This window comes from Anopheles arabiensis, chromosome 3, assembly GCF_016920715.1.
Source record: "Anopheles arabiensis isolate DONGOLA chromosome 3, AaraD3, whole genome shotgun sequence".
Classification (NCBI taxonomy): Eukaryota; Metazoa; Arthropoda; class Insecta; order Diptera; family Culicidae; genus Anopheles; species Anopheles arabiensis.
This window is the reverse complement of record NC_053518.1, coordinates 2,561,639-2,587,247: the sequence shown is the minus strand read 5'-3', so window position 1 is coordinate 2,587,247 and position 25,609 is coordinate 2,561,639. Positions and strand designations below refer to the sequence as shown.

The window sequence follows — 25,609 nt, the reverse complement described above, 5'->3', positions numbered from 1 at the left end:
AAACGTCATCAACGTCGGTCGATAGGCAACTGTCAAATTCCCCTCTGTCAGGGCAACGGCAACCAAAGGGTAGGGGAGGCACACGATGTAAATAAACACCAACCCATCGAACCGTCTGTTCGCGCGCGCTCTACCGCAAACACCGAAATGTTGTGCAATCGGTTGCGCAAAGCAGCATTTGCAGCACGGCTCAGGCCACGATCGCCGGCCACGGTCGCGTCCTGCCGGCAAGTGCACAACTCCGATGGAACCATCAGCGAGAAGCGTATCCGAAACATCGGAATACTGGCCCACATCGATGCGGGGAAGACGACGACGACGGAGCGCATGCTGTACTATTCCGGCCGCACCGACATGCTGGGCGAGGTCAAGCTTGGCAATACGGTGACGGACTTTTTGCAGCAGGAGCGCGAACGAGGCATCACGATATGCAGCGCAGCAGTGAGCTTCAACTGGAAGGAGTACCGCATCAACCTGCTCGACACACCGGGCCACATCGATTTTACGATGGAGGTCGAGCAATCGCTCGGTGCCGTGGACGGTACGGTCATCATCCTGGACGGGTCGGCCGGTGTGGAAGCGCAAACCGTCACCGTGTGGGGACAGGCCGATCGGCATCGCTTGCCTCGGTTGGTGTTTGTAAATAAAATGGACAAAGAAAGTGCCGACTTCGATGCGTGCCTGGAGGATTTGGAGAAGAAGCTGTCCACCGTACCTGTGCCACTACAGATGCCCATCAAAGAGGCGGGGAAACTGGTAGGTAAGCTAATAACTGGTGAATGAATAAGCGCTAGAAATAGTCGCAATAACGGGGATCAATTGCTTTCCTCTAGGTGTAATTGATGTGCTGTCGGCCAGCCAAATCATCTGGGACAGCAAGGGCAAAGGCCGATCGTACAAAGCCATCCCCATCAGTGACGAACAGCTGCACGATCAAGTGCAGGAGAAACTGTACGAGCTGATCGACTTGCTGTCCGGCATGGACGACAACCTGGCGCAGGCCATCATTGAAGCGAATAGTTTGGAAAACGTTAAACTGAATCTAGTCCTGGATGCGCTTCGTAACTGTACACTGAAGCAGCAAATCGTGCCCGTGCTGTTGGGATCCTCGTACAAAAATGTTGGAGTGCAGCTGCTAATGGACAGTGTGTTGAATTTCCTACCGGCGCCAAGCGAACGAAACCAGATCTATGACTGTTTTGGGTGAGTAACGAATAGCTAAATGCGGATAGAATGCGATTTTATAAATGTTTCATCTTTCAGGAATGATTTCGTGGGCAAGGTGTTCAAAGTGACACACGACAAACAGCGTGGCCCTATCACGATGATCCGCGCTTTCCGGGGAACGGTAAAAAAGGGGTCCAAGTTTATCACTGCCACAGGAGGATCGGAGACGATACAGCGCATCTATGAGCCGCTGGCGGATGAGTACCGTGAGATCGAGTCCTTCGGTGCGGGAAACATCGGTCTCTGTGCCGGTCCAAAATCGACCGTTACCGGTGACCTGGTGGTGGCGAACGCGGCTGCTTTGAAGAAGGCTTTAAAGCGGCTATCCACGGCTAGCGATGCCACCGACGAAAGCGCAGACGATGAGCTGCTGCTCGCGTCAAAGCTAGGCCTGCAAACGACAATCCCAGACGCTGTCTACTTTTGCTCGATCGAACCACCCTCCTCGGGGCAACAGTCGGCGCTGGACAATGCGCTGCGTGAGATCCAGCGCGAGGATCCGAGCCTGCGGGTGCGATACGATGAAGTGACCGGACAAACGGTGCTGGGTGGCATGGGCCAGCTGCATTTGGAAATAGTGAAATCGCGCATTTTGACCGAGTATCGCATCGATGCCGATCTCGGTCCGCTCCAGATAGCCTACAAGGAAACACTGGACGAGCCGTGCCGTGGAGAGTGGAGGGCAGAGAAGGAAATAGCCGGCAGTAGACAATCGGTGTACATGGATATGACCATCTATCCCAGCACTGCCAGCGAGAGCAACGAGGAGCGCATCGTACTGGACAATTCGGCCGAAGCGCAGGAAACACTCAAACTCGTTCGACCGAGGCAGATGACGTTTTTCCGCAAGGGAGCGCTCGCCGCCTTACAGCGCGGTCCCAAACTGGGCGGCCAGCTGGCCAACTGTACGATCAAGCTACACGCGCTAACGATAGGGAAGGGAACGGCCGATCCCTTCATTATGGCTGCCTCTGCCCAATGCATCGGCAACATCCTGGCGAATGCGCGCTGTCGGCTGCTGGAACCGGACATGTTTCTCGAGATTGTAACGCCCAGCGAATATCTGCCGCCGATACTGGCCGATTTGAGCCGACGTAGAGCGCGCATAGAAGATGTGGCGCCGCGTGGATCAGCCAATAAGGTCGTGACGGTGATAGCGCCACTTGCCGAGCTGGGCGATTATTCAACGGTGCTGCGAACGATAAGCTCCGGAACGGCAAGCGTCTCGATGGAACCGAACGGTCATTCGCCACTGAACGAATCCGACGAAGCGCAAGCGATGAGACGAGCGTTGGGATTAGAATAAAACGTAACGAATTGTACGTACGGGGAACACGCGTTTCTTTATCGTTCTTAAGATAATAATGTACACAACGCCTTGCAACTACTATACGCAACGGTGTCAGGCCCTTTTTAGGCTTGTTCCGTCTTCATCGCTAGCTCCCGTTCCTTTTCGGTGCCTTCGTAAAGCGCCTGCTGCTGCAGTGCCTGTTGTAGCTGAGCTGCGTCGAACTTTTGCTTGGACCAGTTGTAGCGACACGGGAACCAATAGCCGAGCGTCGTTGCCATGAACGTACCGAACCCGATGTGCGTGGAGAGTTGGGGACGTGAGGTTTTTAGAAATGCCAAAAAGCCAACCCCTATACCGATGCTGATTCCGTACAGGTAGCTGTTCCGAAAGCACGGGATCGTGCTAACATCTCGTCCAAAAATGACGACAGACTGTGGGGAGAAGACCGCACGTGCGATTAGTGGAGGAACAGCTGAATGTGGCAGTGTATTCTTCCGCTTACCCGTTCCGATGGTGGATCAATGTCCACATCTTCCGTAAGTACCCTGCTTTCGGTCATCTCTGTAAATCGATACGGCTATTCAGATCATCCACACTGTTTCCTTTTCTACTGAAACATGCTCAGTTTATTATTTTTTCGGCAAACTCCACCCCCCAACAAATCACTGTTATGAAATCATTTTGACAGTTGCGGGCACCGTACTGTCAAACGGTTGAAGGCGTTTTGACAGTACACTCGCGGTCAGTTGGCCAACCTCGTCCAGGTTCATTTTGATGTTTGCGCTGCGAGAACAAATTGATCTTCCTATCGGCTGGCAGCTTCCTCCTCGAAGGCGAGCGACGACGGAAAAGTGAATTTTGCATATGAATTTCAAGTGAAAATCGAAGCATTCAGTGAAAGGTGTTCGTTGTTCGCTATTGCCAACAACCAGAAGCGTGGTTTTGCGTGATCATTCTAGGTGGACGGCGTCCGAGACGATTCGTGTGCATGTGCATTTGGCGTTCGGTGGTGTGCTGTGTCTCTGTGTGTCCGTCGCGTTTTGCGATAATTACGCGCGTGAGAAATCTCTGTTCCGCCGATGCTGTACTCTGCTTTCGGTCGGTCGATGCGGTCGGTGGTTTGGTAGTTTGGTTTTAAGGGCCAACATTGCCTTCTTGGCGGCCGTGAAACTCTACAGGCACCACAGCGCTGAATGGGCCACTAGAAGCAGCAGCAGCAGCAGCGGGAGCAGCATGTGCGAAATGTCCGCATTTGGTTCACATCAAACCCGATCACATCGCCACAGCTCGTAATGTAGCAGATACACCACAGCACCACCAGCAAGCAAATGATACATGCCATCATCATTCACCTTCAAGGTAAGTTTCCACATTGTAGTCTTGTTCTCACAGCCTCTTATGAAAGCGTGCTGCCCTTGTGGAAGACCACAAAAAAACGACGATGCCTCACTGGCGGTGGCGTCTTTTTCCAAATCTGCGGAAAATGTCCTGTCTTTACGAGCGGAATGCATGTTTTGGGGGCCAGATTCTCATTCACTTGCCCGCTCCATTTCGACGCGGTTGTCAGGAGGAGTGTTTTTCGTTCGTCGTGGCTGTACCCACATTTGCGCTGCGTTCGTGGGCAAAAGGACGGAAAAGGTTAGTTGTGGAAGGTGGGCAGCGAGCGGAAGTGTGTGGTACGGAGTGTGAGCAACGAGCAGCACTCGCTCACACACACACACCTCGATAGCGCTAGGGTTGAAACACACGCACACTACGAAAGCACACCGCCATATACGTACACGAGCCGTTACCATCTGATGCAAGCAAAATAAAAGAACAAGAAAAATAACTTTCACGCGCCATTTTGTTTTTTCCCGGTTTTGCGGCGCGCAAGGTAGCAACTTTTATTTGGTGTGTCGGCCGCGCTCGTCCAATCGGCGGCTGCATGCGTAATAGATAGAAAGATAATAATAGTCATAATGAGGCGGCGGGTGAGGATTCGTAAGTGAAGCTGGATAGGAAGTGTAGCTATTAGGGTGAAGGGGGGTGTGGGAGGTGTATCATTTTGCCGCATCTCGTCCCCCCGTTCCCGTCTTCTACCCGGAATGCCCTGATCCGCTGGGTGTTTGTTGAATACTGTTGGAATTAGCTGCAGCTTACTCTCTTTTTGATCAACAATTTTCTTTCCCAATGTGATAGATAGTGTAATGATTGTGTGCTTCGCTTGTGTGTGTGTACTATAGCTCGGTCGGTGTGTGAGTATGTGTGTGTGTGCACTTTCAAAACAGAACCTTTCGCCTCAGCTATTATGGGAGAAAACGATCATGCCAGAGTATGAAAGGGTATCGCCGTATTTGGCTTTTTGTGTTTTAACAGACGGACTTGGCGGCTTCCTCTCGGATTCCCTCCCCCCCCCACCTCTCCCGCCAGCCAGTTTGTTATGTAAATTAGATTCTTTGGCGCTGTGTGTGGAAGAATCCCTCGCTGTGTGCTAAACGCATCCGAGTGATCAAGATTAGAACAGTCCGGAATGTGCACACTCTAGGTAAACAAAAAGTGCCCTGTCTGTGCATCTAGTAGGCCGAACAGAACTTGATCACCGTGTACGGCAGCAGTTCTCGAGATGGTGGCATATGCTACTGGGATGTGTTGGGCACGGATTGAGCGGACGTGAACGTGAATTGTCCACATGTTTGCTTTCGCACATCAGCAGCAGTAGCAGCAGCAGCACACTCGCCACACATCGTGTGCTGTGCTGTCCTGACCGCCGCCACCGTGGCAAATGGGTGTCGTTCAGCAGCACTCTGACGGCATGTGTGTGTGATTAGATACTTGATTATTTTGTGTCTGACGACGGTGTAGTGTGTGGCACGCCACATTGTAGTTTCTGCTGATAAAAAACCACACCATTACAAAATAGCACCTTGGTTGTTCAGTATGTAAGTTTTTTCGTTCTTAATTCTTCGCCTCTGGATCGAATCTTCCTTTACGGTGGGATTACGTTTTATCCCCGATTGCTGTTCCTGCACTTTGTGGTCAGTGGAGAAAATCTATGGGGAAAAGTAGCTCGGGAGCGTTTGTTGAGTCACACACAGCGAAGCAGAAAAGTAAAGAAAAAGAATGACACTGCATTGCATAGATGTGTGTCGGTCGAAATTGACAAACTCGGATATATTTTTAAACGCCGGCGGGCGGGTTTACAGCCGTGCGCGAGTAGACATCGCGAATGAGGTTAGGGACAGTAATAAGAAGAAAAAGAACGACAGTAATCCTCGAGAATCAAATGCGATTAGAAACAGCAGTACAGTTTCCGTGGTTTATCACGATTGAAGTTGGCTGTTGAAATTTGCACCAATCCACCCGTCCCTTGAGGTTGGGCAACTCAAACATCATCGTAGTCGTAATGTCAGAGTAACGCCGTTACTGACAGTTCAGTACGGTAGCTTCGGGTTGAGTGTGTGCGTGACAGGCGCGTTTTGAACAGGCTTCAATAGTGTGTGTGTGTTTGCTACCTTCAAACACAGAGCGATTCCTCCGCTCCCGCTCTGCTGGCCTTCGTTGTCATCTTTTCCGCAGTCGTCGCCTTCGTCGTCGTCGTCGTCATGAAAAGAAAAAAAGGGCAGAGTGGTTGGCAGTAGTAGTAGGAAAGGCAGCAGCAGCAGCAGCAGCAGCAGCAGCAGCAGAGGCAGCTTTTCATCCGGCTGTTCGTGCGATTGAGACGCGTCGCGTAAGCGAAGAAGAAAAGTCCCATTTTGTGCTCGCTCCGTGTCACGGGATGTGTTTGAAAGTAGTTGACGAAAAATGTTCCTTTGAGGAATGTGATTAGTGTTTAGGGGAAGATGTGTGTTTTCACTCATGAGCTGAAAGTTTAAGGCAAAACATTATCTACACAGGAAAAGAAGGAAAGCAGTGTGATGTGCCTGGTGGCATCTTGAATCATTGGTTCGTTCGCTATGGTTGGTGCAGTGTGTTTTTCCTACAGGTGAGCTATACATTTTTTCGAAGCCGCTGTTCTTGGGTTGAAATAGCTTTTCTAAGCATTTCTTCTTTGCCACTTTTGACAACCAGCCAGTGCTTGTGTGTATGAGGGTGTGTGTGTGTGTGCAGTATGTGTGCATCATTTGGTGGTGTGTTGAGCTGTGCTTGTGATTCCCTTCGGTCATGATAAACGTAATAATATTGATGCCATTTAACACGTCCTCTCTGGTGGCCACAATCATAATATGTTGCGGTTATGCTATTTCGGTGGGGTGTGCTGCATCACGAAAAATGTGTGATAAAAAGAGGTTATCCTGGGGGGTGGGGTGTATGGCGGCACGGGCTCAATACAAACGAGAGTGTGGTTTGTGCGTGAAAACGATATTACAGCACACACAAGGACACACAGTGATGATGTTGCTGTTGTTGCCACCTCTGCCACACCATGGATGAATTTTAATAGGGAGTTTATTTGGCCTTTTACACACACTCCATATATTCAATTTTTGCGACTCGAATCGACTTCTCCCCTCTGTCCCCCATACTTCTCCGACCGCGCTTGTTCACGGCAACCAGCGACGCGCGCCGCCCCGTGCCACTCGCCCCCTTGTCTTCCGTGCACGGTTTCGGTTTGGTTCCGGTACGGTAATATTATTTTCCTATTGGATTCTTTGGATTGTCGCGCAGAGCAGCAGCGAACTGCGTTTTCTCATTCTCGTGACGCGTACTGTACCTCCTGGCACATTAGCACAAGCGCGCAAGTTTGAATATGTGCGTTGCGTGTGCTTCGTGTGTAGTGGTGAGAGCGGGAAATATCGCGCGCGGGAGCGTGGACTGATTTTTTCACACCACCACACAGAAACCCGTGTGCACTGAACGAGAGCAAAGATAGGTCTTAGGATAGGGTTTTATCTCGCCCCTCTCTCTCTCTCTCGATCGTTAGTCGTTTATTTCGTATTGCGATTCTCTTTATCGTTTTGTGGCGTTGGGTCGGGTTAAGGAAGGTAAAATAAAATAGCGCAGACAGACCGGTGGTATGGTGTTGCGTATATGCCAGTGTGTGCGTGTGCGTTAGTTTGAAGCGGAAAAGTATGTGTGTGTGTGTGTGTGTGTTTGCGTGTGCTATCGCTTTGCAATTGGAATGTACAGAGTAAAAAAAAATCTTTCTACTTCTCAAATAGTATGAAAATTATCATTCACGCAAAATTGCATTTTTTGTACCCTGAATAATCGCTAGTGAACGAGTGCATTGTTATTTCAGCTTGAAAAAATGCAATGTTTTTAATGATTTCTAAACTCGAATTGACTTATAAACCGGAATGTAACTAATTTGTCGACAATGTTTATCAAATTTCATGACAAATTTTCAAGGCAAATGTTAGTTTTGGTTTGAATCGTTGCGACTCCAGCCGAGCTGGTTCATGTTTTGTCGTGTTTCTGCATGCGTGTGGCCCAAGCCCCCACTGCGCCACCCTCAAAGAGAAGCAAAAAGCGGTTTCAACAAGCTCTAGCAGCAGCAGGGGTGGCAGTAGCCAGCCAGCAGAAGCTAGGAGAGACGAAAAACGGCCGCCTTTGCCTTAGACCACTAACACAATGAAGTGCGTTCAACACACCAACACACGCACACTTCCCATCCCAGCAGGGTTCATTTCTCGCAGTGAAAACGCAATCACCCTTTGTAAAGTGTGTGTGAATCTCACGCACACAGCGTGAAGGAAGTATTTCTTTCCCGCTCCGTGTCTGTCACTCGCGCTCTTTCTCCCTTTATGGCTCTCTCTCTGTCTATCGCTCGCTCGGTCCCTTGTTTTGTCTCGTTCGGCGCGCCTTGGCCCATGTTTACCGCCTTGGCCTGGTTGGAGGCCAGAGGACGTTGCTGACGGTGTTGGCCTCCTTCTCGGCGTTGTGCTATTTGGTCCAATTGGAGGTGAATATTCTAGGTGGCTGTGTGTGAGTGACTATGCGTGTGTGTGTGTGAGTAGAAGAGGAGCTGGGCGAAAGGCGGAAGGAGAGGATGGTGGAGGCAGCTATGATGGTTTGACTTGCTTGTCTCGCTGACTCTGGTGGCGTACGCTGGCGTATCATTCCAAGTTGAGCGTTTTCAAGTTAAAATGCGTAGAACGCGCGCGTGTACTGCAATCGGCTGACAAAAGTGAAATATACACATCTGTCACGAATACGTAATTGTGGAGTGAGTGTGTGCCCTGGTTGTGTGGTCTGTCTGGAGGTGCATGGAATATTTTCTATCTAAACCACCCTGCCGCCCTCCCGCGTTACCATAGCAACACTTCACACGCAGGAGGATTTTGTTGGAGCCAGCAGAGAGCGAGCAAAGGGCCAGGGGGGGGGGGCTTTGCAACAAGGGTGTTAAACATGATCGTGAATCTAGTTTTGCTATGTGGGTCAGAAGTGGAAAGTGGAAGAAAAAGTTGCCTACTATAAGGCTACAGAAAAAGCATCCAGAGGTGTTGTGCCACGCAAGGTGTCGCTTTTGTGTAGATGATTACAAATGGCGATGAAATTGTGATGCTTTGAAAACGTTTATACGACTGTAAAGAGCCAAACGGGAACACAAACACTGTAGGTTTTAGTTTGTCTGTGCGAGACTACTACACATCGGGGCAATCCGCGCCTTTTTTCCCGCAGTGACCAGTCAAAGCATACATTGTTAAGAATGTGCGTGAGCTAACGCGCTTCAAACTTGGTACCGTGAGAGAAGAGCAAGTGTGTTGGTGAACGTGAGAGACCAACGAGAGAAGAAAAAAAAAAACGGTGAAAACCCGGAATGCGAGATGATGATGCGTTGTGGGTAAATCTTGTACATAGTAAGTTGTGCTTTGTTGTGTAGCCAGCCACTTTGCTTTTCATCTGTTCGAGTGAAGAGGCTCCCCCAAATGCTTTCGCTTGAGATGTACAGCAAAAGAACAGCATTTCATAACAGCAAATTGCTCCAATGTTCCGTGTTCTACTACGTGTGGCATAAAACTGCCAATTTTCTCCGTTGATGGTGAAGAAAGTTTGCATGTTGAAGAAAGCACCGCTTCATTGCGACTCCGCCAACTCTCGCGGATGCTCTTCTCGCATAGTATGTTGTTCACAGAACGGCGGTTCTCGTGTAATAATCTCCATTCTCCTCTGTGCCATGTTACACAAATACAGATACCTGTTACGAATGCTCTCGTACGCACAGCCTCCTCCGTCGTTGCTGCTACTGGAGAGGAGTGTGATAATACTGTCTCTGTGTCGAATTGCGGCAACGGTGCTGAGGATGCTGTGGCATTGTGCAGTGTCTGGAAGTGCATAATCAAGTCCTTGGAAGTGCGTTCCGGCGAGCATATTTCGGGGCCAAGTTACGCCAAATCATAGTTCCCATTTTTTATACCGCTTGATACTTGTTACATTGTGTTTTAAGAGGGAGTAGAAATTCATAGAGTAAAGGATGTAAGTTATGTTACTTTTAATAATTGCAAGCTGCATTAAAAACTCGCTTTTTTTTTAAACCCATCATCTGCTCCGCCTGAAAGCGAAGCCTTTGTGTTAAAAAGAGAATTGAACGGTTGTGTAATATTTGTTGTGTGTGTGTATCTCATCGTAACCCGGAGGGAAGCAAAAGCAAGGCGCGCTCCATAGTTCAATACGAATAGTGTATCGGCGCAGGGACGAAAATCTGCCCCTCGGCCAAGAGCACAACAGGGTGACGCGCGCTGTGCACCGCTAAAATGCACATTCACATGCACACATGAGTGTCTCTTTCTCTCCGAGGTTAAATGTTAGTAATGCACCGCCAACCAGCGAGACACACTCTCACAGCACGATATGCGCGACACATTCACCATCCCCAATCCAGTTGGAAAGGCACAGGTTCCCACTAGAGCGGGGAGGCGGTGGCTGGGTCATGGTGGTGGTGGTGGCGGATGTTGTGTCCGCCCAATAAACGCGCATCAAATTGCGGGCGGCCGTTCGACGGAAATGCACTGGTTGGTGCAGGATGTGTGTGGCTGCACACACTAACGCAGGAAATACCGGTTCAATGGGTTTGTGTTTGTTAGAGAGCAGTAAGACAGAGAGAGCACGAGAGGTCATTTTAGTTGCTGCTGGGTTTTCGGGAAAGCCAAGCCGGGAGAGAGGTTCCAATTTGCGCGAAGCTCTTTTCAGCGCGGGTTTCATGTGTATAAACGCATAATTGCCGAGTATCCGTCTTGTTTAGGGAAAGAAAACACGTAATGATACTGAACCAGTTTTTCATCACTTTCCTACAAAGGTCACTGAAACGTTCGGGAGGCTATTACTCGCATTATGCGTAATTGTGCAACTACGATTTGCCACTGTCATTGTCATAAAATGACCTCCACAAGCAATGTTTTATTCTCTTTAGGACGCCCGGAAGCGAAAAAGGATAACATCGTAGCTCCGCCGAAACGTACTCCGCCGAATGTGACGGTGATTACAGTGCGCAGGTCCGGTCCATCTTCGTCCCCGGGAGTCTTCTCCGATGCAAAATGTTGTTTTGCGTGTGAGAAAGAGAAAAGCTCCCAGCGGAAGATTGAAGGCAGGACAGAGGCAGAGGAGCGTTTTAGTTAATCGATCCAAATATTTTCCGTTCAAACAGATGTTTCACTCTTGTTTCGTGTGCCGAAAGCGCTCTTGTTTCGTGTTGTTGAAGCTAATAATGATAGGGGGAACTCCTCTTCTTCTAATGTGCCGTGATAAAACGAGAAGTGCGGCAACGTTTTGGTTCTCCTTTGTTGATCAAGAGAAATAGAGCGAAATCGACAAACAAATAGAGAAAGAGAGTAACAGTATCTCCCCGATATCACCATCATCATCAAGCCTCGGTCGCGCCGAGTTTCGCCGAGAGAATGGGAAAGAAACAAAGAAACATTATTTTTCTGCCCGATATGTTGTTACTCGAAAATAGGGTAGCGTCCTTACCAAGACAAAAATTCGCAATGTTGTGTATATTATTTATCCTTTTGATAAAAGAACTTCAGTTTAAAGTCGCAGTATTGCTAATATATCTTTCTTTTTTCGTTTCCTTTTTCCAATTGCAGCGTTCATTGGCGTTGGGTGACCCTTTATCGGCGTGCAAACCATTTTCTATGGTAAATTTATTTTGTGCAAATGAGAATAAAGCGACCAAAGTGTCGGAGAGGACTGCAGAATTCTTTGAACAATATACGGATTGACAAAGGTGTAATAGAAACAAGAACATTGAAGCGGTGGCGTAGAGCATTTGAGTGAGTGTGGCAAACAAATCGGTTGTGTGTGTGTGTGTGTGCGGAAAGGCGGTGATGCATGTTTGTGAAGGAAGAAATGAAAAACAAAAACGAACCCTCATCTATCTGCAGTAGTAGTACATTGCGCGAGTGAACACAGCCTACTCTGCGGGGGGCTGCATAAAAGGCATTTAGTGTAGTGCTTCTGGGGTTTTAGCGTAAGTTGTAGCGCACAGTGTAAAGCTAGTAGAGGAAGAAGCCCCATACTCGCAGTAGAGAAGCAGAGAAGAAGAGTTAAACGAACAGAAAATGAACCCACGATGAAGCGCGGGAGAACGGAAGAGATACAATTCGGGCAACCGCGGGTTCAGCCTCCGACGGGACAGCAGCGCATTATCACGACAACGCAACCGCACAATGTGGCCAGCAGCACTGGCACGACCATACAGTACCAGATTCCGCCGAATGTCATAAAGACGGCCACGCCGCCCGATTCAGTCAATTCCGTGACTAATCTGAGCACCCAGCAGCAGCAGCAACAGCAAGGGACCCAGCTGGTCGCACCACAGCAGGCCACCAGTGTCCAGTACACAACCAGTAAGTGTCTCTAGTAGTACAATAGGCTGCAGCGCCGCCTGATCGAACTAACATTTGGGTAATCGTTTCTATTTACAGCTTATAACACCACGCTTGGAAGCAATTTGGTAAAAACCCAGCAAACAACGAATCCACAGCAGCAGCAAATCCACGTGGTGAACGCGTCGAATCAAGTGCGCGGCCCAACCCACAAAAGCACCGTGGTTAATGCCACGGCCGTCGCGACGAACGCGGGCACGGCAAACAGTAACAGTTCCGTAGTAAGCAGCGGCGGTGTAACCGCAGGAGGAGGAGGAGGGCAGCAAGTTATAACGACCAGCATGTCGCCGGGCGTCCTGCCAGGAGGTGGAGGTGGTGCGGCACAGGGCCCGCCACCTCCTCCGCCCCAGGGGCAGGCCCAGCTGCAGCGGTTGAAGGTGGAGGACGCGCTCAGCTATCTCGACCAGGTGAAGTTCCGCTTTGGCAATCAGCCCCAGGTGTACAATGATTTCCTCGACATCATGAAAGAGTTCAAATCGCAAAGTATCGACACGCCCGGCGTCATCCAGCGAGTGTCCAACCTGTTCCGGGGCCATCCGGAGCTGATCGTTGGGTTCAACACGTTCCTGCCGCCGGGATACAAGATCGAGGTGCAGGCGAACGACCAAGGCTGCTACCTGTTCCAGGTGTCCGTGTCGGTGCCGCCGACGGCATCGTCCGGTGCGTCCGTAGCGCCGCAACCCTCACCGCACAAGTACAACACGATCTTTCAGGGCGGCGGTCAGATAGCGACCGGTGGGCCCGGAAGTGGGGCGGGCGGAACGACCGTTGTAACCGCGAGCTCGGTCGGGAACGCTTCCGGCACGACCGGAGCCGTAAATCTCATGGCCTACGGCGGTGGGCATGCGGCCACCGCAGCGCCAGGCGCTAGCGTCCCCATTCACGGCGGCACACCGTTGCAGCAGCCGACGGGTGGCACGGCGGGAGGTAACGCTAGCCCGGCGACGGCACAGAACGCGCAAACCTTAACGGCCACCACGACAACGACCGGGGGAGCATCCGGGCCGCAGGTGGCGCAGAATTTCTCCTCGCGCAGTGACCATCACCGCGAACGGACGATATCCACCGGTTCGGTCGCCAGCAATGCCAGCCTGCCGACGGGCGTTACCGCCTCTACGGCGTCGTCCACTACAGTGGTGTCGGCGGTAGACGCTACGACCGGCGGAGGATCAGCCGGCGCAACGGTTGTGACGGGCCAGGCAACGCCATCCAACATACATCGGATATTAACGCAGCAGATTATCTCGCAACAGCAGCAGCAGCAGCAGGGAACGGGAGCTGCCGGGGCAGGGATGGTGCCGGCGGGCATGGTGACCGCACCGACACAGGTGCAGCACCACCAGCAGACGACGATGCAGCAGGTGCAACCGCCGCCGGAGGCGCAGACGGCGACCGTCACGACGACGGTGGTGCCGACGCCCACGGCCACCGCTAACCAGCCGGTCGAGTTCAATCATGCCATTACGTACGTGAACAAAATCAAAAACCGATTCCACACGCAGCCAGAAAAGTACAAACGCTTCCTCGAGATTCTGCACACCTACCAGAAGGAGCAGAAAACGTACAAGGAGGGAGCCCAGAGCGGTTGCATGACGAGCGCGAAGCAGCTGACCGAGGCGGAGGTGTACACCCAGGTGGCGCAGCTGTTCGACAATCAGGAGGATCTGCTGCGAGAGTTTGGGCAATTCCTGCCCGACGCGACCAGCCACCACAACCAGGCGGCCATGCAGCAGCACCATCTGGCCTCGGGCAAGAACAATTCGCATAACTTGGTGGTGAACGCCTCGATGCACGACCACCAGCATCAACAGCAGCAGCAACAGCAGCAACAACAGCAACAGCAGCAGCAACAACAGCAGCAGCCGCAGCAGCAACAGTTGGGAGTGCCAGCCGGCACGGCAGGTATCGTCGGTCTAGGGAGCGGTGCTTCCGGGCCAGCGGTGCACGGTGGTGGCGGCGGTGGCAAAAAGCTGGGCAATTCCAACATGGCAGGCGTGGGAAGTGGTGCAGGAATAGCCAATTTGAAGGTGTACAACAGTATGCAGCCGGCTAACATGGGTCGTCTGCAGCAAGAGCGCGACTTTTCGACAATGGGCACCGATGGCATCAGCATCCATGGGTCGGGAGTCGGTGGAGGTATGCCGCCGGGCAGCACCATCTCCGTGAGCAGTGGTGCCATTCGGACTGCCGGCGGCAACATTGTCGGTACCGCCGCGGTCATGCTGGAAAAGGATCGCAACCACATGGGCGGTGTTGGCAGTGGACCCGGCAGTGGTGGGGTGGGCGGTGTCGGCGGAGGTGGAATGAATGCGAAGTACATTCATGGTGCATCGATCGCCACGATGAATGCCACTGGTGCCATGGTAGGCGGAAGCGTACTGCCACCCGGAGCCGGCCCCAACGTAGTGCCGAGCGTGATGGCAAACCTAGTGTCGGCGAATGTTGGAGGAGGTGGTAGCGGCGGCGGTATGAACGCGATCAAACGATCGCCTTCGTACGCAGCGGGCCAGATCGGGCTGGTGGGTCCGGGCGGCCCGGCTGGCCACGGTAACAACATGAGCTCGTCGCGCGATCGTGGCGACGGCAGCGGTCCGCCGCCGATCAAGCGGCACAAGCCCATCTGCAGGGACGTGTCGCTGGCAGAAGCGTCCAAGTACGGCACGCTAAACGATTACGCGTTCTTCGACAAGGTTCGCAAAGCGCTGCGCAGTCCGGACGTGTACGAAGACTTCCTGCGCTGCCTGACGCTCTACAACCAGGAGATAGTATCGAAGATGGAGCTACAGACGCTGGTTTCGCCGTTCCTGAACCGGTTTCCCGATCTGCTAAAGTGGTTCCAGGACTTCCTCGGCCCGTCCACCGGGGTCGGTGGTGGGGCGGCGAACGATTGCATACCGCTCACGGCAGCGGCTGCGGCCGCCGCCCGCCAGGATCGCGATCGCACGCAGAGCGAGCTGGCCGCGGATGTCGATTTGTCGACGTGCAAGCGGCTCGGTGCGAGCTACTGCGCGCTGCCCAAATCTCACGAAGGTGTGAAGTGCTCCGGCCGAACGAACCTCTGCCGGGACGTGCTAAACGACACGTGGGTGTCCTTCCCGACCTGGGCCGAAGACTCCACGTTCGTGACGTCGCGCAAGACGCAGTACGAGGAGTTCATTTACCGGTGTGAGGATGAGCGCTTCGAGCTGGATGTGGTCATCGAGACGAACAGTGCCACCATTCGCGTGCTGGAAGGCGTGCAGAAGAAGCTGACGCGCATGTCGCAGGATGAAGTGAGCCGGTTCCGATTGGACGACTGTCTGGGCGGAACGTCAACCACGATACACCAGCGCGCTCTGAGGCGCATCTATGGCGATAAGGCGGCGGATATCATACAGGGGCTGAAGAAGAACCCATCGGTGGCCGTACCGGTCGTGTTGCGACGCATGAAAGCCAAGGAGGAAGAATGGCGAGAAGCACAGAAGGTAAGAAGCGACACTAAAAGGAAACCCCGAAATTACTATGATGGAATATTTACATTTGTTTCATGGTCCTTCCCTTCCGCAGAGTTTCAACAAACAATGGCGAGAGCAAAACGAAAAGTACTACCTGAAATCCTTGGACCACCAGGGTATCAACTTCAAGCAGACCGACATTAAAGCCCTCCGATCGAAAAGTTTGTTCAATGAAATTGAGACACTTTTTGATGAGGTGAGTTACATGAAGGTAAACACGATCGTCCCCAGTTTAATATAATGGTTTGATTCATGTCATCTTAGTCGTTTATGACGTTGAAAAGTACACACACTTAGAAAAGTAGATTTACAGTTGAATTTCGTTCGGTACTAATTAGTCTTTTGCGCGTGTGTGTGTGTGTTTAAGTTTGTGTTCGTGTGTATTTGTAGAAACGGCGGGTGACATATAGTGCATAAAATGAACTCTCTGTGAACAATTTGAATGGAAGCTAATTCTGTTATACACTTACCAATCCTCTCTCTACGTAGCGCCATGAACAAAACGACGACGCAGCGGCCGTCCCGCAGGCCAGTGGGCCTCACATGACCATACCATACAAAGACAAGACAATACTGGAAGATGCTGCAAACCTGCTAATACACCACGTGAAACGGCAGACGGGCATCCAAAAGCAGGAGAAGGCCCGGATAAAGCACATCCTGCGGCAGTTTGTGCCGGATCTATTTTTCGCTCCTCGTCAGCAGCTCAGTGAAGACGAGCGAGAAGAGGGTAAGAGTGCGTTTTTATTCTTTCATTTTTTGCCTATCTCAGCTCTCCTCCATTTCACCACTTTCTATAATTGTTACTCCTGTGTTCTCTCACCTTTTAGATGATAAAGATACGGAGATGGAACAAGATGAGGAGGTTAGCAGCGCTGGCAAATCGTCTAGCAGCGGTAAAAAATCGTCCAGCAATGTCCCGAGCTTTTCTGGTAGCAATTCAACTAGCAATTGCAATCCATCCAGTAATGCTTCGGGCGCGGCTACCTCCACCGATACGTCAGCGACCAACACGAGTGTATCGGAAGGAACCGGCAAGGATGGGGAAGGTGGCAACGGTGGTGCATCGAAAACAGTCTCAATATCTTCAACTTCCGCTGATCTGCAATCGGCTACTTCCTCATCCGCGACGGTGACCTCATCCGGCGCCGAAGCCTCCCGAACGAAGGAAGACGGCAATGGAAGCAGCAATACCGCAAGCGGAAACGACGACAGCTCCACGGATAAGTCGACGACAATAAAGATAGAAATTAAAGAAGAAAGCGATGCATCTATGATGCAGGATCCGGCTTCCGCGAGCTCTGGAACCACCGGGCAGCAGCCGATGAGCCCTCCGTTACCACCGCACGCCGTCAGCAAACATATCGTACGTAGAGGCGAGGAGCATTGCTTTTTTGTTGTGCGTGCCAATGTACTAGTTTGTATGTGTGTTTTTTTTTTTCATTTCATTCACAGGAGGAAGCATATACGCTATTCTTCACTAACAACAGCTGGTACCTGTTCCTGCGGTTGCACGCGATACTGTGCGAACGTTTGCGTTCGATCTACGAGCGCGCTCAGATAATCGCGGCAGAGGAGCGTGCATACGAGAGCACCCGGAACAACAGTACCGCCACCGCGTTACGGTTAAAGCCGAAGAGTGAAATCCGTATCGAGGAGTACTACAACATTTTCCTGGACATGTTGAAAAACCTGCTCGATGGCAATATGGAATCGAGCAGCTATGAAGACACACTACGGGAAATGTTTGGCATTCACGCCTATATTGCATTTACACTCGATCGGGTAAGTGGAGCTTTGATGATGCTCACGAGCACACAGTTTACGACGGCAGCTAAATGTATTGTTTCAATTGCTAGGTTGTACAAAACGCGGTACGACAGTTACAACACTGCGTCACGGAACGGGGAGCACTGGAGTGTGTAGAATTGTTCCAGGCGGAGCAAAGACGGGGTGGTGCCGGTGGCCTGTGCCGGACAGCTAACCGGCGGATCGCGGCCGAGCTGGCATATCAGCGCAAGGCGGAAGCTGCACTGCAGGATGAAAATTGTTTCAAAATCTACATCGTAAGTGTCGGTGGAGAGGGACGCACGCTCACTCTCGCGGCTGCTACCAGGCGCCGAAATTTCCGATTTTAATTTTGCACCTATGCTTGTTCTTTTCCTAACAGTACAAAATCGATTGCCGGGTTACAATCGAGCTGCTGGACACCGAGTCGGACGACACGGCAAACAACTTCGCCAGCACGCAAGCCTACGGCTCCTACGTCAATCGTCTCTCAAACCCAGCCGCCACTGGTACCGGAAGTGATAGTGGTGGAGGCGGTGGTGGTGGTGGTGGTGGTGGCAGTGGTGGAGGTGGTGGTGGCGTAGGTAGTGGTGGTGGAAGTGTTGCTGCTGCAAACGCCGCAGCTAGTGGAAGTAGTGTCACCGGTGGTGCAAGTGGTGCTGGTGGTGTTGGTAATAGTGGTGGTGGAAGTGGTGTGGCGGAAACTGGTGCATCGGTGAACTCGAGTAGCGGCAGTAGTAGTGGTGGAAACAATAATCACAACAGCACTCCCGCCGGAACAACAAACAGTAGCAGCAGCAGCAGCAGCAACAACAGTGCCGCTGGTGGAAGCACTGGAAATGCTGAGGTGAAAACGGAAACTCCCGACGTCGAGCTGGTAAGTAGTATTGGTAGTAGTAGTAGCAAATACTAACGATTGCAAAACCTCAACACACAGCTTCAGAAAAAAACATGTGTGTGTGAGCGCAAATCGATAGAAGAGGAGAGGCCTGTGTGTGGTTAGGACGTCTGTTTTCCTATCCCGATTGTGCGTGTGTGTGTGCGTATGTGTGTGCGTGACAGCTGGAAAATTTGTTTGTTGCACTTTTAAAAACTAATTTAAGTGGTGTGTGAAGGCTCTAGCCCATTTCCTGGACATTGGATGGCGGATTGGTGGGAACGACGCACTGTTACGTTATAGTCAGAAAGACGCCAGTTGCGCTTGTTGTGTAAATATTGCTGCAATAACAACTCCCCCCTGCACGTGCCGGTTGGATACACGCTTTACTTTTACTGTGTTTTTGTTATCGTTGTTGATTTTGTTTTTTTTCCTTTACATTTGGGTTTAATGTTTTAGTTTTCGTCATGGTAAGCCAGAGGCGAATACGGCGGGAATCATTTGTTATAAACACCAACTACTATTACTACTTCTACTAGCACTGCGAGGGTTCATAGTAATTGAGTTATTTTCCTTGTTTCTTCTGTTGTGTTCATTCGTGTAATATATGTTGTACTGTTAGTAACAATCGACAGAAGAGTTGTCGACCTTTGCAGCCGATGTAATTGTCAGCTGGTTAAAGCGCGCGATCCACCAATTTGCCATCAACTAAAAGCGCAACTTCGAATTACCTACCATTCATTCACTACTTCCATCGTACACCAACAATCGAAAGTGCTCGCTCTCTCTTGCTCTCTTCCAAATACGTTTGACTAATTTAAGCTTTTTTTCTTCGTACCTCTTCTTCTCTTTTAACAATCTTTTTTTTCTGTGCCAGGTCAAACAAAACGTTTAATGTAAACAATTGAGCAAAGCTTACTACACACACACACACAATGAGTTGCGTTAATAGTTGCGAATCAAAACGAACTTAACACAGGAGACGAACGTGACACCACCCTCAGCATCTTGTACCCCCTACTCCCACTACTCGTGCTATTCCTACTACTACTAGTGTGAGCATACCGTATCAGTCCAGATCTTTACATTCATGTGGGAGTAAGGAATGTAAATAGATGCGCAGCAGGAAACTGACTATTGTGAGGGTTTGAACTGGGGCTAATCGGTTAAATTTGCGTGTCAATTGATTGATGCAACAGTTTCAATCGTTTCGAGCCCAGATTGCGCTGCTCTATTTGCAACCTTTCGCACCTAAAAACATTCAACTTGATTAAATCAACTCCAAAAGATAGGCATAGGTGAAGCAGAACAGGAAATTTAAAGCAATTTCACTAGTGTTTGGACATTCGTTAAAATAATATTGATCCTCGGTAAGATCGAGCAGTGCTCGGGATCGATGTGATTTCCGTTTCTTTTACACTGTTTTCAATTTAAACTATCATTCCTCGTGGTAAAGTTTTTAATTTATTTTTGGATCGGAAAGCATTGCGCTGTGGTTGTTTTAACAAGTTCGAAACCTCTATCTATTGCCAAAAGAGTTCCTTCCTCTCCCTGTCTGCTCGGCAGAAGCAGCAGCAAATACAGACAGAAAAACGAGACCTATACGAGTCCTTTTTAATAACTAAACAGCAGTAATTCTAAGCTCGCTGGGATTGTTGAACGATCTGTGTCAATCGTTCGCTTCCTTCCTATTGCGTTCGAAGTTCGGTTTCTTCGGGCAGCAGGTGATAAAAGCGTGAAGGCTCTTGTTCTCATATCCAGCAATGCCGCAGAGGACTGTGATTTTGTGACGTGGAGGTAGGAGTAATATGTTAATTCAAACACATCAGAGGTTGTGGAGCAGTGGTAGTGATCGGATCAATCCGTGGAGGTGGTAGACTTCGTTGCCTAACGAGGGAAATGTAACAGTCAGTAAATAGAAAAGGTCAAGTAAAAACAGAAATAAGTGTACAGAGAGAAATGTGGTGCGATTATTTAGTTAATTTGCCATATTAGAAACGTTATGTTCCTCCGAAGAACACGGTCTAGGGGGGAGATGGAGAGCAGGAGAAATTGCTACTGCAAGAAAACAAATAGTGTGTAACTACTATAGAAATGGTCAGAGCTAGCATGGATGCGCATGCATCATAATTTTATGAAAAAGCCGTGTGTAATTAAAGCTCACGGGATGTTGCTCCCAGCGCCGCAGCGTGTAAATTAATTGTGTGTGTAAAAAGAAAGTAAAAAAACGCTATTAGCGATGATGATGATGATGTATAGGCGGCGAGAACTTTGTGAATAAGTAGAATGATAACAATCGTAAGATACAATCTCCGAAAAATATGTGAAGCAGACATTATTTTTATCTATATTGACAGGAGACTGAGAGAAATGGCATAAAACTTCATGTGTCCTTTGTGTAAATATCGCCAGTTTGTTTTACTCTCTCAACCTTTGCCCTAGCTGAGACGAGGAGAGGGTATATTGGAGATCGAGATATAAACACCATGCGCGGGGGAAGCGAAATGCGTGTGCGTGGTGGTTATTAGCAGTATTTTACATAAATATGTACGTACGTACACTTTCTTGACTCGCAATATTAGATTGAAAGAAGAGATTATTATTGTATCTTATTTGCACCGAAGCGGATGCCGTTTTTATACAGAAGAAGGAGTAGTAAGAGAGATGATGATGGGTGATAATTGATGTAGTAGTAATTCCGAAATCATGTTTGAGTAATAATTCGTCTCAAAACGACACACACACGAAAACGTACATTTCTTCCGCAATTTTAATGTCGGCTCACAGCAGAGAGAGGTGTAAAGGCGACGCAGTGTAAAAAGGAGGAATCAGTAAAATTAGAGGAAATAATGCAAAATCCAATCGCTCAGAATCGTCAACTGCTGCTGTGCGTACGCGGGCAAAAAACAGTGCGGTTGTCTTGTCTGATTGAATGTTTCAACACAAAAGATGAACAATAAGAAAACAAAACCTGCAAATACTAAAATATTTCGTTTATTTCTTGCACATGCGTCTTCCTTTGCATGTATTTCTTCAAACCAAAACATTTAAAAAAAAACACCCGAAATCAATGTAGTTTTGAGTTGCCACAATTATTTGTTGTGTTTTAGTTAGTTTTCTTCATCGTAAGTGTGTTGATGGTGCACTAAATATATTATTTTTCTCTTCATTTTTGTTATTGCTCACGAAAAGATAATTCTGCTTGTTTGATTTGATGATAATAGTTTTCAATTAGTTTGCTTATGTTCTCATGTATTATGGATTAAACATTTCATGTGGAAGTGTGGACTGGTCACAGCGTGATGCTTTACATTACATGAAAGGTGTTGTTCGCACTAAGCGCGATAATACAAGTATAAGAAAGGCAAAACAGAGCAGAACAGAGGGATAATGCGACTTGATAAATGGGGGAACCACGTTTGTTCGTTATCAAAATAGGTATGTTGAAACAAAAAATATCCAAATACAATCGTTTTAGTGTTTTTTTTTCCTCATTTCCAGTAGATTTGTCTTCGAAATCGTTACATTCTATTTCTCTCTACATTCGTCTATTTTCATTACTGCTGCTGCTTGCCACTACTATTTTGTTTGCTACTTATATACTTTTAAAATTATTTGCCTCTTCTTATTCTCTTAATGGAGCGAATCTTTCCAATAGAAGTAGAATTGCGCATTACGTTGTTTCTTTTTTTTTATTTTAGTTATACTAAATTAACGGTTTCTTAATCTTGTATGTCTAGTTTAGCTAGCTTTTTGCCACAAACCTGCGTACTATTTTATTGATCTACTATTTCCCCCCTCCAAGGCGCGTAATTGTTGTTGGTAGTGAGATGCAGTTTTCTTTACCTTACTCGATGTGTGTTGTTTTTGTTTACTTTAAATTAAATTGTAGAAGCTTTGTTGCGTTTGAATTAGAGTTTTAAAATAATATTTTAATTACATTATCTTGCACAGTGATGATAGACACTACTCTACATTCAAAAGGGGTTTAAATTGCGATAGTGTATTATAATTTTACTGTGGAACAATAGAACAGTCTTGATAGTAATAAAACATTGAAGAAAAGCATAGTTTTTGTCAGTACAGGGGACATTTTGCTCGTATTGATTATTTCGTTGAGTTTGACGCGTTTGACCTGGTACAGCAAAGAAGAACATGCCTATTGAGCTATAGAAACTACAAACGAATTGTCATTTGTCTTCATGCTTCATCCACTACTACTACTACTCTTCAAGACGTAATCCATTCCTAATCCGGGCGTTGTTTGGGAAGAAGGTTTTTAACCTCATCTAATCGTACTTTGCAAGACGTTGTGCGCGCTTGTTCAAGACAGTATCATCGTCGTCTCCTTCCTATGACGCACAATGGTGGTTGGGTATGAAATTGGTGTACTATTTTTTGTGTTTGCATAGTAATTTGGTTGTGTCGGTATTTTATTAATGCATGCATGTATCGTCGGGTTCGGTGCATTTTTCTGATTTGTATCACACTAACGCGATCTTTTGTATGTGATCTTCCGGGGAAATGTGTGTACCTTGTCTCGTCGCGCTCCTTTCGTTTCGCTTGATTTGTTGATGTAACTTCTGTCCCTTCTTTTGTGTTTTACCTGTTATCCTGTTTGATCTATGACGCTTTTTTCCCCTGGTAGTGCAGATAGTGTATCTCGCTTCCTTTGCGACCGTTCGTGTATCGTCGTTTGTTATCGATAAATTGCCTCCTTCCACTCGAAATGATCATTTTGCTGCTAGGAAAGCAAGATCCATCATAGACAGCAAACCAATTAATGTATGTGTCTCGTTTTCTTTGTTCTTTCCTTTTTCTATTTTCATTTCGCTACTTCCGTGACGCTTTTTTGTTTCGTTGCGTTATTTGCACTCTCTTCTCGACCACTCAGAAACCGCAGCAATTAGTGGGCTCTACGCGTATGCCCGTATTCCTATCCCGCAATGCAAGGCACAGCCGAAAGCACACAGTGGGGAAAATTTCGGTCAACATCGAGGGAAATCCGGCAACGCTGAAGGAGCTGCAGGCGGGCGATGCTGGAGAAGAAAATTCCCCCAACAGCAGCAAAAACGCGAAAGCTTCTGATGCAAATTCCTCCTCCTCCTCCTCCTTCTCCTCTTCTTCGACGAGTAATGGGTCGAAGCAGCAGCAGTCACATTCGAATGTTGGCGGCGTGGAGGGTGAAAAACAACGTGCCCTAAACGAATCAACCAGTGAAGCTACCGGTGCTACCGGAGGAAAAGTCAAGTCCTCCCAGCAAGAAGAAAGTGGTGCGACCACTGGGAAAGGAGAAACGAATCCTTCATCTTCTCCAGCTGCTGCTACTGCTGCTGCTTCGGCAACGAGGGATAGCTGTGGAAATGGCGGAAAAGCTGCTAGCAGTGGCAACAATAACAATCTAAACAGCATCAATAACAATAACAGCATTTGCAGCACCAACAAACAGCTAGACAATCCGCTCTGGTTCGGCGGTAGTGGCGTGAAGAAGGCTCCACCACCCGAAAGGCTGCCGTGTATGAATGGTGCGGATCGCAATCTGCTCTACATCGATGATAGCGAGCAGATGAAAGTGAACCGTACCTTCAAGACGAACCAGGTGCAGAAGAAGAACTTCACAATGTATCGGCCTGGAGCACTGACACGCTCAAGAAAGGTAGGTGGGGGCGTCGGCGGCAGGAGGGGCGAACTGGCGGAGTTGATGCCGTGAGAGAGAAAGTTACACGCAAATGGGTGTGTGGAGATGAGTCAATAATTGGGTTCATTTTTTTCTCTGTTCGTTCCATTTATAGAGCCACTGTCGCGTTACTACACGGATGAACCAAAGGTTTAAGAAGGTGGTGGATACGTGGCTAGACCAGCATGTAACCGCTTCCCAGCGGGCAATGTGTGTCGATTGGTTGCTCGGTAAGCGGCAGGACCTCATGAAGAACACAACCTCCGTTATCGTTCAAGACAATGGATTGAGCCGTACTCCGTACGCGCCTTACAATAGGTATAAGGTAGATCAAATAGAGACGATGATGGAGTAGGTAAATAGCGAAAACCGAGACGAATGCACCGTGCTGTGGGCAGACGCTATGCCTTATGGAATGAAATATTCATTCTGTATAAAGGTGTAAGGTGTATGCCAAGCGATGAAGCACATTTTTAGCTGTGTTTTGCTAAAATACCATAATGTACTATAATTACTTTTACTTTCAAGCATGAGCCAGACAAACTCGTGCGTCTAATAAGTATGACATGTGCCTATTCATTCGAGACTAAGATTAAGGAAAGAATATCATTGTAAGAAGAGAATCACTACACAATGATAATGTTTTATTTAACTTCGATTTTCTTTCAATGTTACACAATTGTTGTACTTTGCTGTATAATATCCGTTAAATGATGCATGGTAGTACGCGTAGAGGTACTGTTGGGCATACCTTTAAAAGGGCAATTTAAGGCAAAACGTTTTCAAAATAGAGCACATAAGCTCCCATCAGCTCACAAGAGAGCGCCGATTGATCAGTAGGATAAGGTGATGAGTTGAGGGAAGAGAACTTTTATTTTTTATATTTTTACTGCGTACAAAAATAAGTTAGCTAAGAAGAGGTGCATGCGAGACACGAAGCTAGAAGAGAGTGTGTGTAAATAAGAACGTTTTACTTTGTGTGAGAAAGTCAAATTGATGATACAATAGTGCGCGAGATGGGGAGAGGATAGTGTGAGTCTCGGAAGGTGTGTTACCGAGGATTCATAAAAAGAGCAATCTTTCCGTCCATTACATCAACCATTTAACATGCAATCAACCGACCAAATGTGGATTCAACAGCGCAGCACTTTTCTGCGAAATGTGAGTGTTAAAAGAGGAGACAAAAAGGTGGGTCAAAAAGAAGAGAGAGGAGACAAAAAGAAGCCGCCAGTCTAGCTAGTAAAAAACATGTCTCTGGCTTGGACAACCAAGGTGCAAATGAACAACATGAAAATAAATGTAAGTCGTGATGCTGGAAAAATCAAAACAACAGCATTGAAAGTTGAACAAATGAAAGGAATAGAGTGAACTTTTTGCGCCGAAAACATTCGAAATATTCAGAAAATTACTGACGGTTGATGTGTGAAAATCGATGACCCGCGCGAA

The 25,609-nt window shown here is 48.5% G+C and overlaps 3 protein-coding genes across 9 annotated transcripts; 2 read left to right on the top strand and 1 right to left on the bottom strand.

Moving 5' to 3' along the window:
* The first annotated feature begins 13 nt into the window (after positions 1–13).
* LOC120901896 (ribosome-releasing factor 2, mitochondrial) lies at positions 14–2,560 on the top strand. Its single transcript, XM_040310252.1, has 3 exons — positions 14–760; positions 834–1,203; positions 1,264–2,560. Exons 1-3 carry the CDS (start codon positions 148–150, stop codon positions 2,531–2,533), a joined length of 2,253 nt encoding a protein of 750 aa, XP_040166186.1. The 5' UTR covers positions 14–147; the 3' UTR covers positions 2,534–2,560.
* On the bottom strand, positions 2,552–3,218 carry LOC120901905 (cytochrome c oxidase assembly protein COX20, mitochondrial). Its single transcript, XM_040310266.1, has 2 exons — positions 3,021–3,218; positions 2,552–2,949 (listed from the first exon to the last, which is right to left on the bottom strand). Exons 1-2 carry the CDS (start codon positions 3,075–3,077, stop codon positions 2,641–2,643), a joined length of 366 nt encoding a protein of 121 aa, XP_040166200.1. The 5' UTR covers positions 3,078–3,218; the 3' UTR covers positions 2,552–2,640.
* Positions 3,219–3,293: 75 nt separating this feature from the next.
* Positions 3,294–25,519, top strand: LOC120901891 (paired amphipathic helix protein Sin3a). Of its 7 annotated transcripts, none has more exons than XM_040310242.1 (11): positions 3,295–3,877; positions 11,527–12,288; positions 12,367–15,791; positions 15,874–16,017; positions 16,311–16,557; positions 16,652–17,187; positions 17,277–17,606; positions 17,681–17,887; positions 17,992–18,486; positions 23,381–24,142; positions 24,279–25,519. In XM_040310242.1, the coding sequence occupies exons 2-11, from the start codon at positions 12,012–12,014 to the stop codon at positions 24,516–24,518; spliced, it is 6,663 nt and encodes a 2,220-aa protein (XP_040166176.1). In that variant the 5' UTR covers positions 3,295–3,877; positions 11,527–12,011; the 3' UTR covers positions 24,519–25,519. The 7 variants fall into 7 exon arrangements, with proteins under 7 accessions (XP_040166177.1, XP_040166176.1, XP_040166171.1 ...); XM_040310237.1 differs by having other exon boundaries at positions 15,874–16,032; XM_040310241.1 differs by having other exon boundaries at positions 3,296–3,877; positions 15,874–16,032; positions 16,311–16,551.
* The last annotated feature ends 90 nt before the right edge of the window (positions 25,520–25,609 follow it).